General features: G+C 40.9%; 1 protein-coding gene across 2 annotated transcripts in view; it reads right to left on the minus strand.

The window, feature by feature from the left end:
- LOC106883214 (uncharacterized) overlaps window positions 1-13,870 on the minus strand; it is a 185,029-nt gene that overhangs the window by 2,733 nt on the left and 168,426 nt on the right. For both annotated transcript variants that reach the window (XM_089338234.1, XM_089338235.1), the window contains 3 exons: window positions 12,737-12,817; window positions 3,611-3,841; window positions 910-1,082 (listed from right to left, as the gene is read on the minus strand). In XM_089338234.1, the coding sequence (XP_089194360.1) occupies window positions 910-1,082; window positions 3,611-3,841; window positions 12,737-12,817 (485 nt within the window). The remainder of the gene's footprint in view (window positions 1-909; window positions 1,083-3,610; window positions 3,842-12,736; window positions 12,818-13,870) is intronic.

Genomic DNA, 13,870 nt, shown 5'->3' on the forward strand with positions numbered 1-13,870 from the left:
AAGATTAATAGAGTTCTTCCTGAATTTCCTGCACATAGGAAAAATATGTGATGGTCATAATTGGCATGCATTTATTCATATGGCTGCTTAGAAGTGGACTAAAGCTAAGCAACAACACTAGCAACATCAAAGTGCTGCATTGCAAGTTAATGAGCGAGTCCCTTTGTTACTTGATCTGCAAGAAATATCAACTCATTCTCCTTCAAATCATATTCTACTGTCGTGTAATCTTAGGTTCCCTGTGTATATATAGATGTGTGTGTGTGTGTGTGTAAAACAAAATGGGATGGTCATTCCAATGAGAATGCCTTTGATTATAGGTCTGCTCAATCAAGACTAACCAGGAACCCAAAGAAAAACAATAGCAACAACATTATAAGTCAATGAAGAGACTCTTTGAAGTCACCCTACCTGCTGAAAATTGCAGCTTATGAAAACCTATCACGTTAAACAAGAACCAACATAGGATAACTCAAAAAAGATGAAAGAGTCAATAGGTCTGCTTAATCAAGATCAAACTAGGCTAAATGGCAATAACAACATCAGCAACATCTTGCTGATTGGTTTCTACTTATTTCACCAACATAATGGAGGCAATGACAAATGACTGAGACTTTTGGTGATATGCCATACTTGAGAAGACCCGTCAAGCCAAGTGAAATTGTAGTCATGGCTGATGCTGGAGTCATGTAACTGGCAGCCATGCCAGTGGCACGTAGAAAGCACCCATTACATTCTTGGGGTGGTTGGCATTAGGAAGGGCATCCAGCTGTAGAAACCTTGTCAGATCAGATTGGAACTTAGTGTAGCCCTACAGCTTACCAGTTTCAGTCAAACCCATGCGAGCGTGGAAAACAGACACTAAATGATGATGACGATGATTATAACTTCAAATATGAAAGCCCTTACTTTATCTCCTGGAGGTTTATCAGTGATGTTTCGAAGTACAATGTCTAACATGACTTTAATGTCATTGGTGTAGTACAATCTGCCTGTTGCTTCACAGCTGAACATGTCTCGTAGAAATTTTACCACTGAGTTACTCTTTGTTCTCACTAAACCTTGTTCCATTAATGGATCAACTATAATGAAACAGAAGAAAACAAACAAATAAATATGATACACAAGTTACATGCATTGATTTCAAATTTTGGCACAATGTCAGAAATTTTGGGACATGGAGAAAGTCGATCACATCAACCTCAATGTTCAACTGGTGCTTATTTTATTGATCCTGAAAGGATGAAAGGCAAAGTTGACTTCAGCAGAATTTGAACTCAGAATGTGAAGGTAGAAAAAATGCTGTTATACATCTTTCCTCGTGCACTAACATTTCTGTGAGCTCACTGCCTTATACAGTAGTTGCATATATTATAAGAGAGGCTGTTGGTGAATTTTATGTTATACAAAGTTATGCTAAAATGGCAATGGTGGTTGGTGGTGGTAGGGTTCATTTAAAACCAAAAACTGTTGTTAGACTTGTGGTCAAGAAATTCACTTTGCAAACTTTTGTGTTAAATACTGATATTTGTGGTTGAGGCTCAATATCACTGGTATTTGTGGTTGATGCTCTGCTTAGACATCAATGGATCAATATCTGAAGAGAACATATGGCACATGACTGTTATATTTTGGGTGCAGTTTTGGTAATGTTACTTATGATGTTTCCATAAGAGATATTTAGAGATTCTGATGCCTAATATAGCAGCACTTTTAAAATGTTTAGGTGTGGGTAGATTTTTGAAATACTTTTATTTCTGGATGGGATACTGTGTTTTCATTTCCTTTTATGCAAACTGCCAAATTTAGTTTGAACACCCTGTATGAATATACACTGTGAACCGAGATAATAGTCCATGATGCAAATAACTACCCGAGGGATTTTGAAGAAAATTTACATGATAGTACAGTACACTAATTTTGGTTTGTATACAAAATTTATCATATATAGCTGTCTTAGTTTTCATATTATTTAGCATACTTGTTTTTCAGGTGTACTGCAATAATAGTCCTGGTATAAGAATTTACAGTTTTGATCACTTATAAGGAGAGAAATACCAACTATTTCAAGAACAATTATTTTAAATAACTCATTTGACACAAATGTACCATTGAACAACAAAATACATAAATAACATATTCACAGAAACTTTGATTCTATGATTAGAGTTTGGTGTGTGAACCACTTTGTTTGATGACCTCACAAATGAGGTTGTTTGTGGATTCAGTCAGTGTTTTGACAGTAGAGGGTAGGACTGCCTTAGCAGAGTCTTGTATTGCCTTCCAAAATGTTTGCTTAGATGTGTACTGGTTGCCATTCTGGTAGATCTCACGTTTGACGATGCTCCAGAGGTTCTCAATGGGATTCAAATCTGGAGAACAGGCTGGCTACTTCATTAAAGTTTCTCCTTTGAATCCTAATGAGGAGAGGACCTCTTTGGTTCTCTTAGCGGCATGTAGTGGAGCCTTACCGTGCATAAAAATAACCTTGCTAAGCTCGGATAATGGGAACTCATCCAGCCAGTCAGTTAGGACATCCCTAATAAAGTTACAGTATGTGACAGCATTAATCCTCACACCTTCTGGCACTTTAAATGGACCAATCATCCTGTCTCCCATGATTCCAGTCCAAAACATGACTCCTCCACCCCCTTGCTGACAGTGCAAATGCATGTGAGCGGGGTTGTCATAAAACCCTTAGCCCAATTATCAAGGCCCATCTAGCATGGCTCAGCACACATCAGTGAACAAAATATGCTTGACATCAGTCTTCATATACATTCTACCCCATTCTAACTGAGCTTTTTTCTGTTTGGGAGTCAACAGAGGCTTGCATGCAGGTTTCTTCTCCTTTGCAAAACTACCAATTACTTTTTTTCTGGTTGTTTTGGAGATGTTTTCAATGCCAGTGTCTGCAAATAAAGCTTTACTAGTACATCCAGGATTTTTCAGTAAGCATCGTATGAGAAGGGAAATGTCTCGTGCTGTGACTGTTTGAGACTTGCCTTTATCACTGCGCTCATTCTGATACTTGGGACTTTGTAAATATCTGTGAATTGCTTTCACATGATGACCTAGTTTCTTGGACACTTCATCTGCAGACTTGCCTTTACCTATTTCTTTTATAATCCGGTTCCTCTCATACTCTTTTCCATGCCCCATCTTTTGAAATCAATATTAGGAATATTAATTCTGTTCACCCGAAAATACTAGTGTGCTATCATGTATTTTCGTCAAAATCTCTCAGGTAGTTATTTAGAAAATCTAAAAAATCATCATGGACTATTATCTCAGTTTGCAGTGTATAGACATTTATATATGTATGTGCATGATGATAATGATGATGATGATGATATATATTCATATATATATATATATATAAATATATATCTTTAACAGTCTGAATAAAGTTTTTGTTTCCCACATTCATTCAGAAGGATTGATTGGCCCTGGGCAATAGTAGAAAACACTTGTTCAAGATGCCCACTTTTGCAATACATGGTGCAAGTATCTTTAAAAATATGTGGCTATGAAAAGGCATACTTACTGAAATCAGTGAAATTTACACCTGGACATCTCACCTAAAAATAAGGCATCAATTCAGACTTACCTCCACGATTAAAGAAAAGTATCAATTTCTCAAGTAAAAGCTCTGGGTATTTGGTATCAGCATGAGTCATAGCTTGCATAACAACATTGGGAGGTGAACTTTCATTGTGGTGTTGGTTGTAGGCCAGTATTAGTGTCATTAAATCCACTGAAACAGCTTCAGCAAACATCATTCCACTTGGAGTCTCAATGAAGTTTAAAACCTTCGCTATTAAAGGGATATCTAAGTAGCCTAGGTGAAAAAAAGTAAATAAAAAAAAAAAGGGAATGACAAAGTGAATGGGAAATTAAAATAGTAATCATAACATCTAAATGCCTGAGATGAGTTCAGTTAATATTAATGTAGATTGCTAGATCTTGGGAGTTATAATTCGCCTCATCTTTAGAGATGGAATATGTTTTAATATTTACATTTATGTTAATAAGAGCAGGTGTGGCTTGCTTCCCAACCATATGGTTTTGGGTTCAGTCCTGCTGTGCAACACCTTGGGCAGCTATCTTCTATTATAGCTTCAGGTTAAGCAAAGTCTTGCAAGTGGATTTGGAAGATGAAAACTGAAAGAACCCAGTTGCAAGTGTGTGCATGTGTATATACTTACATATACATATATATACACACACATATATATACATGTATATATACATATACATATATATATATATATATATATATATATATATATATATATATATATACATATATATATATACATGTATATATATATACATATATCATCATCATCATCATCATCGTTTAACGTCCGCTTTCCATGCTAGCATGGGTTGGACGAATTGACTGAGGACTGGTGAAACCGGATGGCAACACCAGGCTCCAATCTAATTTGGCCGAGTTTTTTACAGTTGGATGCCCTTCCTAACGCCAACCACTCAGAGAGTGTAGTGGGTGCTTTTACGTGTCACCCGCACGAAGGCCAGTCAGGCGGTACTGGCAACGGCCACGCTCAAAATGGTGTCTTTTATGTGCCACCCGCACAAGAGCCAGTCCAGGGGCACTGGCAACGATCTCGCTCGAAAACCCTACGAAGGCCAGTCAGGCGGTACTGGCAACGGTCACGTTCAAAATGGTGCATCTTATGTGCCACCCACACAAGAGCCAGTCCAGGGGCCCTGGCAACGATCTCACTTGGCTTGCCCGGTCTTCTCACGCACAGCACATTTCCAAAGGTCTGGGTCAGTAGTCATCACCTCGGTGAGGCCCAATGTTCGAAGGTCTTGCCTCACCACCTCAGCCCAGGTCTTCCTGGGCCTACCTCTTCCACGGGTTCCCTCAACTGTTAGGGTGTGGCACTTTTTCACGCAGCTATCCTCATTCATTCTCACATGTCCATACCAGCGCAATCGTCTCTCTTGCACACCACAGCTGATGCTTCTTGTGTTCAACTTTTCTCTCAAGATACTTACACTCTGACGGGTATGCACATTGACATTACACATCCAGCGGAGCATACTGGCTTCATTCCTTGTGAGCTTACGCATGTCCTCAGCAGTCACAGCCCATGTTTCACTTCCATGTAGCATGGTTGTTTGTACACATGCGTCATACAGTCTGCCTTTTACTCTGAGTGAGAGTCCCTTTGTCGCCAGCAGAGGTAAGAGCTCTCTAAACTTGGCCCAGGCTATTCTTATTCTAGCAGCTACACTTTCAGCGCACCCACCCCCACTACTAACTTGGTCACCCAGATAGCGGAAGCTATCGACTACCTCTAGTTTTTCTCCCTGGAATGAGATAGAAGTTGTTTCCTGTTTGTTTACAGTGTTTATTGCACCTGAGCATCTGCCACATACAAAAACTAACTTCATAGTTAATCTGCCTTTGATATTGCTGCACCTCTTATGTGTCCATAGCTTGCACCGGGTACATCTTATAGAGTTACTACCTACTCCTTTTCTACATACTGAGCAGAGCCATCTACCTGAAGGGGTTTGTGTTTTATCTACCTTCCTACTTATTAGGATTTTGGTTTTTGCTAGGTTGACTCTAAGGCCCTTCGATTCTAGTCCTTGCTTCCACACCTGGAACTTCTCTAATTCTGATAGTGACTCCACAATTAGTGCAGGGTCATCAACATAGAGGAGCTCCCAGGGGAAACCTGTCTTGAATTCCTCTGTGATCGCCTGGAGGACTATGATAAATAGGAGGGGGCTGAGGACGGAACCTTGGTGGACCCCTGCCTCTCCCCGGAATTCATTACTGTACTCATTTCCAACCCTCACCTTACTGGCAGCATCTCTGTACATGGCTCGCACAGCTCTCACTAACCATTCTTCTATCCCAAGTTTCCTCATTGACCACCAGATAAGGGATCGGGGGACCCTGTCAAAGGCTTTCTCCATGTCAACGAAGGCCAGGTACAGAGGTTTATCCTTGGCTAGGTATTTCTCCTGCAGCTGTCTTACTAGAAATATGGCATCAGTAGTGCTTACATACATATATATACATATATATATACGTATATAGACATATATGTATATATACTCATATATATGTATATATACTCATATATATATATACATACATATATATACATACATATACATATATACATACATATATATATATATATACATACATATATGCATACATATCTATATATACATACATATATGCATACATATATATATACATACATATATGCATACATATATACATACATATATATATATATATATATATATATATATATCAAATAATAAGCAACACGGATTTCAAAAGTGATTGCAGTACGCACGTTTCATGCTACTTCAATTTATTTAAGTAATGTGAGCATTACCTTAAATGCAATATGAAGAGCAATCTTCAGCTGCACGAAAATGCAGAAAAAAGACATATTATAAATGTGGCAACATATTAAATCCAAGTGGGAGAGAGCATACATAAAATCCAAATGTGAGGAGTCCATCAGGCTAGTAATTGATTCTAGACAAAAGTTTTAACTGTCTCAGAATTCTATTGTTTCTTATCTAGTGGTGATAGCAAAGGGACAATTACTTCTAAAGAGAGGGAAGGTGTAAGCGGCAAGGCGCTCTACCAATTCTCCTCTTAGCCCAGCATTTTTTATTGCCACTGCTGGGGACGCTTTTCATTCTCTTTTAGCCTCTTTTCCGGAGTTGGTGGCTATTACTTTCAAGCCGGTTAAACCTGCACATTCCACCTTCCATTATATCACGACGACTGGTCCTCTGGTTTTTTCTCGACCACGTCGCCTAGCGCCTGATCGTCTAAAGACGGCTAAGGCTGAGTTTGAGCACATGCTTCAAATCGGCCTCATTCGCCCCTCCACCAGCCCATGGGCATCTCCTCTACATTTGGCCCGTAAAGGGGATTCGGATTTTCGCCTGGTTGGGGACTATCGGAGACTCAATGCTGTGACGATAGCTGATCGCTATCCCATCAGGAATTTGCAGGATTTCTCGGCAAACCTGCATGGATGCACCATTTTCTCTAAGATTGATCTGGTACGGGCCTATCATCAGATACCAGTCAATCCAGAGGATATCCCTAAAACAGCCATCACTACTCCTTTCGGTTGTTTTGAATTCCTATTTATGAGTTTTGGTTTGCGTAATGTTACTAGCACTTTTCAGAGGTTTATGGATGAGGTCGTTCGTGGACTTGATTTTGTATTCGCTTATGTCGATGATATACTCATCGCTAGTGATACGGAAGAGAATCATCTCCACCATTTGTCGCAACTTTTTCAGCGTCTTCGCGCTTATAATGTGAAGATTAATCCCGACAAGTGTCTTTTCGGGCAGTCATCCCTGAATTTCCTGGGACACTTGATTGATTCTAATGGGATCAAACCTCTTCCTGCTAAAGTCGATGCAATTCAACGCATCGCACCTCCAACCTCTCTGCGACAGTTGCGCCATTTTTTAGGCGTGGTCAATTTTTACAGGAGATTCATTGACCGGTGTGCAGACAAACTACTTCCTTTAACGAGGCTACTGCAAGGCCATTCTAAGAAGGATGCTGGACTCACTCTTACTGATGAGGCGTTATCTGCTTTTGAGTCTGTGAAACAGGAGTTATCCTCCGTTCCTGTTCTTGCACATCCCGCTCCTGATGCTCCGCTTTCTTTATCTGTGGATGCTTCCGATTCTGCGGTCGGTGCTGTTTTGCAGCACACTGTAGACAACCAAACAAAACCTTTGGCTTTCTTTTCTTGTAAATTGCAGCCTGCCGAACGCAGGTATAGTACTTTTGATCGTGAGCTATTGGCGATCTATCTGTCGATTCGGCATTTTCAACACCAGCTCGAGGGACGAGAGTTTGTGATTTATACTGATCACAAGCCCCTCACTTTTGCTCTGTCCTCTAAAACGGACAAGCTCTCTCCTCGTGCTTTTCGTCACCTGGATTACATCTCACAATTTACAGGTGACATTCGTCATGTGCTAGGGAAAGAGAACATTCCAGCTGATGCTCTTTCGCGACTTCCTGTGCATTCTATTTCCACTCCCGCGGAAATTGATTTATTGGCAATTTCGCAGGAGCAACCTTCTTTGTCAAGTTTAGATTTGACTTCGTCAAAATTCAGCAACTGTAAATTTGTTTATCTTCCGCTCCCTTCATCCGAGGGCTCTATATTATGTGACACATCCACAGGTTCTCCTAGGCCTTTAGTACCTGCGAACCACCAACGTTCTGTGTTTGATGCCCTTCATTCTTTGTCACATCTGGGCATCTCAGCAACAGTAAAGCTTATCACTGCTCGGTTTTTCTGGCCCAATATGCGGCGATCAATTGCCACTTGGGCACGCTCTTGCATGAAGTGCCAGAGTGCGAAGGTCCATAGGCACGTTCGTGCCCCTCTTGGACAATTTCCTTCTCCTGAAGCCTGTTTCCGTCACGTCCATCTTGATTTGGTTGGACCGTTACTAGTGTGTCGCGGGTTCTCATACCTGTTAACTTGTGTTGACCGTTTCTCACATTGGCCAGAAGCCATTCCTATAGCAGATATTACTTCTGAGACTGTTGCCCAGGCTTTCGTTTCTGGGTGGGTTTCTAGGTTCGGAGTACCGGTCAGTTTGATCACAGATCGTGGCCGGCAATTTGAGGCCGCGCTTTTTCGTGACCTATCACGAATCCTGGGGGTGCATCGTATACGCACCACCAGCTACCATCCCGCTTCTAATGGGATGGTTGAGCGGTTTCATAGACAACTTAAGGCCACCTTGCGCGCCTTGCCCAACCTGCAGTTTTGGGTCGAAATTCTTCCGGTTGTCCTCCTTGGATGCCGGACTGCGGTAAAAGCTGACCTGGGTTACTCCTCGGCGGAACTTCTTTACGGCACCACGTTGACGTTGCCTGGTGCGATGGTGGTACCAGACTCATCACAACCACCACACCCAGAGTCCTATGTTACTTGGTTGCGAGAGTATTTCTCCAATCTTCCATCTATGGGCCCCAGACAACAGTCACCTCCCTTTAGAGTGCCAGCAGACATTGAGTCTTGGTCTCGTGTTTATTAGGGATGATTCTGTCAAAGGACCCCTTGTTTCTCCCTACAAAGGACCCTATCGTGTGCTTTCTCGCACTCCAAAGTTTTTCAAGGTCGACACTAATGGTCGTACAGAAATTGTGTCTGTCGACCGTCTGAATAAAGCATACCTTGACAAACCTTCAACTCCCGTGGACGACGTGCCCGTGTTTCAAATGCCGCACACACCACTATCACCACACACATTGTCAATGCCTTTACCAATGCATACACCAACATCAGCACCATCACAATCACACACACCAACAATTACACCACCTTCGTCGTTGCAAAGGAACCCTAGCGAACCTTATGTCACTAGGTTTGGCAGGACGGTGCATTGGCCCAAGAAATTGGACAAAACTATTTACGTTTAATTTATTGTGTTTTACTGGACAATTTCAGTTTTGTTTTTTTTCTTTATATATTTGTGCCACATTTTCTGCGTGGTTTCAGTGGCCATCTCAGACGTCCCTCCAAAATTTTTAATTTCGTGTTCCACACTCAAGGGGGAGCCATGTAGTGACGTCATATGGCGCCAAAAAGGCATAGTTGCCATTACTCCATCTTTAACCACGCATGCGTGGATTTCAATGTCCAAGTGTTCCTGCTTAATTCTGTCTCTTTTCCACGCCAGACAGCGAACAAGCTCTCTCATTGAGTGTGGTTGAACTAAGTTGTCTCTCCAACGATTCAACTCTAGGGACAGTACATCTACATTCAGACGTCTCAGTAACACAGACTTTCCCACACAGGAGGCTACTCAGAAACCGGACAATTAGAGGCTGTCCATTTTACCTCTTTAAATAAATATTGTTGTTGTTGATCAGTTTGGAGTTCTGCGTTCCGTTCAATTCCTAATTTAATATAGGAAAGTCAGGTGTACATCTAATGATGTATAACCCACTTTCTTAAACATCCATAGCTTACACTAGGTACATCTCATCGAGTTTCTACCTACAACTTTTCTACAGATTGAGCAGGGCCATCTACCTGAAGGGGTTTGTGATTTGTTTGCCTTCCTACATACTAGGACTTTGGTTTTTACAACATTGACTCTAAGGCCCTTCAATTCTAAACCTTGCTTCCACATCTGGATGAATAAGAGGGGGCTGAGGGCTGATCCTTGGTGAACCCCTACTTCTACCCAGAATTCTTCACTATACTCATTGCTGACCTTTACCTTACTGACAGCATCCCTGTACAGCTCTTATTAATCACTCGTCTATCCCCAGTTTCTGCATCACCCACCAGATAAGGGATTGGGGGACCATGACAAAGGCTTTCTCCAAGTCAACAAAAGATAAGTACAGAGGTTTATCTTTAGCTAGGTATTTCTTCTGCAGTTGCCATACCAGGAACATAGCATCAGTGGTGCTTCTACCTGGCACAAAACCGAACTGCATCTCATCTAAGCGAACTCTCTCCATAATTAGTTGGGATATGACCCTCTCCGTGACCTTCATCACCTGATCCAGCAGTTTGATACCCCTGTAGTTATTTCTATCTGAAGCATCACCTTTACTTTTGTAGCAGTTGACTATGGTGCTGCTATGCTGGTCATTGGATATGACTTCTTTGTGAACTACATGGCCTCAGTCACTTGTCATTGTCTTGGTGAGGCCCAATGTTCGAAGGTCGTGCCTCACCACTTCATCCCAGGTCTTCCTGGGCCTACCCCTTCCACAGGTTCCCTCAACTGCTAGGGTGTGGCACTTTTTCACACAGCTATCCCCATCCATTCTCGCCACATGACCATACCAGCGCAATCGTCTCTCTTGCACACCACAACTGATGCTTCTTACGTTCAACTTTTTTCTCAAGGTACTTACACTCTGTCTAGTATGCACACTGACATCCATCGGAGCATACTGGCTTCATTCCTTGCGAGCCTACGCATGTCTTCAGCAGTCACGGCCCATGTTTCACTGCCATGAAGCATGGCTGTTCGTACACATGCGTCATACAGTCTGCCTTTTACTCTGAGAGAGAGACCCTTTGTCACCAGCAGAGGTAAGAGCTCTCTGAACTTTGCCCAGGCTATTCTTATTCTAGCAGCTACACTTTCAGCGCACCCTCCCCCACTACTAACTTGGTCACCTAGATAGCAGAAGCTATCATCCACTAGTATGACTCCTTCGTGTATCACCTGGTTAACAATACGGGTGACTAGGTTATAGCCAACACTGCCAGATATTTTGAGCATCTCTGCAGTAATTCCTGATGGGCCGGGGTCCTTTCCTGTCTTCATACTCTTAATTGCTTTATCTACCAAGGTACTGTCAACTTGGATAGCTGGTCCCTCTGTTGGATCGACATTCGGCAGACTCTCTTTCTCCTATTCATTCTCTTTATTGAGCAATCTTTCGTAGTGGCATCTCCAAACCTCTTTCTTTGCAACCTCATTTAGTGCAAGCTTACCATCATCCATGCAGACACATTTCTCTACTACATCACGATTCTCTCTCACACACTGTCTTGCAACACGAAATACCTCAAGTCTTTGGTCCTCATGGCGCAGAACATTGGCAAATTTTTTCTTATCTGCTTCCCCGATGGCTAAATAAACCTGTTGCTTAGCTTCCCTTCTGGCAGTCTGATACAATTCCCTGCTACCACCATTCTTCCAGTCTTTCCAAGCCTGTTTCTTTTGTCTCTCTCTCTCTCTCTCTATATATATATATATACACACACAATATATTAAAATTCATGTGAAACAGACACTTAAATGATAAGATCATAGAATCACTAAATATGCACTTGCTGTCGGTTTTTAAGTGTTTGTAAATCTTCCTAATACTGTGGTTTGTGTACTCATCTGAAGAAAACGGTTTTTTATAATGATATAAATTAAAGAATTAGAAAATTTGTTGGAAACAGCTGTAATGAATTGACCCCTATCTATTTTTTATTTTATATATATATTAATATATGTGTCTGTGTATATCTTTTTGTCTGTTATTTGTATCTGTCATTGGACTGTGGCCATGCTGGGGCACTGCCTTGAAGGGTTTAGTCAAACAAATTAACCCCAAGACTAATTTTTTTTAAAGCCTGGTATTTTTTCTATTGAACTGCTAAGTTATGACATGGACTAACCAACACCAGTTACCAGGAAATGGTGGGCTTCTTTTACAGAGATTGGACAAGTAACTACTGATACACCAAAAACCTGGATGTTCACAACAAGAATAACTGTGATCATTAGTCAGTTCAATCAGGACAGGGGCAAAACAACAACTACATAGTTACAGAACACAGTAAAAGGTGATATTATAAAGTAAACATTTACTTAACTCTTTAGATGCCAACCTGCCTGAGATTCCCTCTTTTTAAAAAAAAAATTTATTTTGGATATATATAAAACCTCCTATTTTAACATGTTCATATTTAAATTTACATGTTCCATTATGATTTTATATAAGATCTGAATATTAAAACATTTTCAAACACTAACTTGATAACAACGAAGTTAGTTATTTTACTAAAACATTCCAAGTTAGTTGGTAATTTCTTTTTCTTTGCTGTTTTGTTTTGGATTAATTTAAATCAAATATGTAGTCTAATTCAATAGTAATATGGTAACAAAGGATTAAAGAGTGACTGAAAGTACAAAGACTTACCATGAATTTCTACTGGGAGAGCCTCTTCTCCAGCCAGAATGGCAGCTAGTAATGTTGCAGAGTTACAGAATTCCACAGTGACTGTAAAAAAAGGAACCGCTTAAAATACTTAGCATGAGAAGAGAGAGAGAGAGAGAGAGAGAGAGAAAGAAGAGGAGAGAGAGAGAGAGAGAGAGAGAGAGAAAGAAGAGGAGAGAGAGAGAGAGAGAGAGAGAGAGAGAGAGAGAGAGAAAGAAGAGGAGAGAGAGAGAGAGAGAGAGAGAGAGAGAGAGAGAGAGAGAGAGACGCTGAGTGAAAGACACAGAAAACTGAGGCAAAGAGAAACGAGAGAAATTGACAGAAAGAAGGAGAAATATATATATCCTCCTTTTTATCCTCATTTAATGTCCATGTTCCATGCAGGCATGGGTGTCTATGGCTGGATGCCCTTCTTAATGTCAATCACTTTACAGTGTGTATGGGTTGCCTTTTTTGTGCCACTAGCACTGGTAAGGTTGCCTGGTAACTTGCAAGACAAGAAAAGAAGAAAAAAAAAGCCTCACTGAGTGGTGTGTGTGTGTGTGTGTGTGTGTGTGTGCGCGCGCACACGTGTGTGTGCATGCGTGTATGTGTATATATACATACAAGAGAGAGAGAGAGAGAGAGATTGACAGAAAGAAAGGAGAGTGGGAGGCAGATAAATGGAAGACAGAAAAAGTACAAGGAAATTATAGAGGAATCAAACTTGTTATACAATGTTATGAAGGTAACAAAAAAATCAATGATAGAGAAGACCTAAACAAAATGCAGTTTGGTTTCATGCTCAGAAGAGGTACCATGGAGGCAATCTTTCTAGTGAGGTAAACTGCAGGAGAAATACTTGGCTAAGAGCAAATCACTATTCCTGGCATACATTGATTTGAAGAAAGAATTTGACTGGCTACCACATTCCGAAGATATAAGTAGATATGAATTCTATATTGTACCCAATGTAAGGTATGGACACACAAGAAGTGTAGTGGAATCCCAAGCAGACTGAGAGAAAGTAAGCTTCATTTATGATGTATGCACTGGAGCAAAACCTACTATGAGCACACACAAAGTAGATCCTCTGAAAGGTCTAGATAGCACACTACAAATAGTCGATAGCTTTTG

This window comes from Octopus bimaculoides, chromosome 20 (genome assembly GCF_046866305.1).
Source record: "Octopus bimaculoides isolate indiv1 chromosome 20, ASM4686630v1, whole genome shotgun sequence".
In the NCBI taxonomy this organism is placed as follows: domain Eukaryota; kingdom Metazoa; phylum Mollusca; class Cephalopoda; order Octopoda; family Octopodidae; genus Octopus; species Octopus bimaculoides.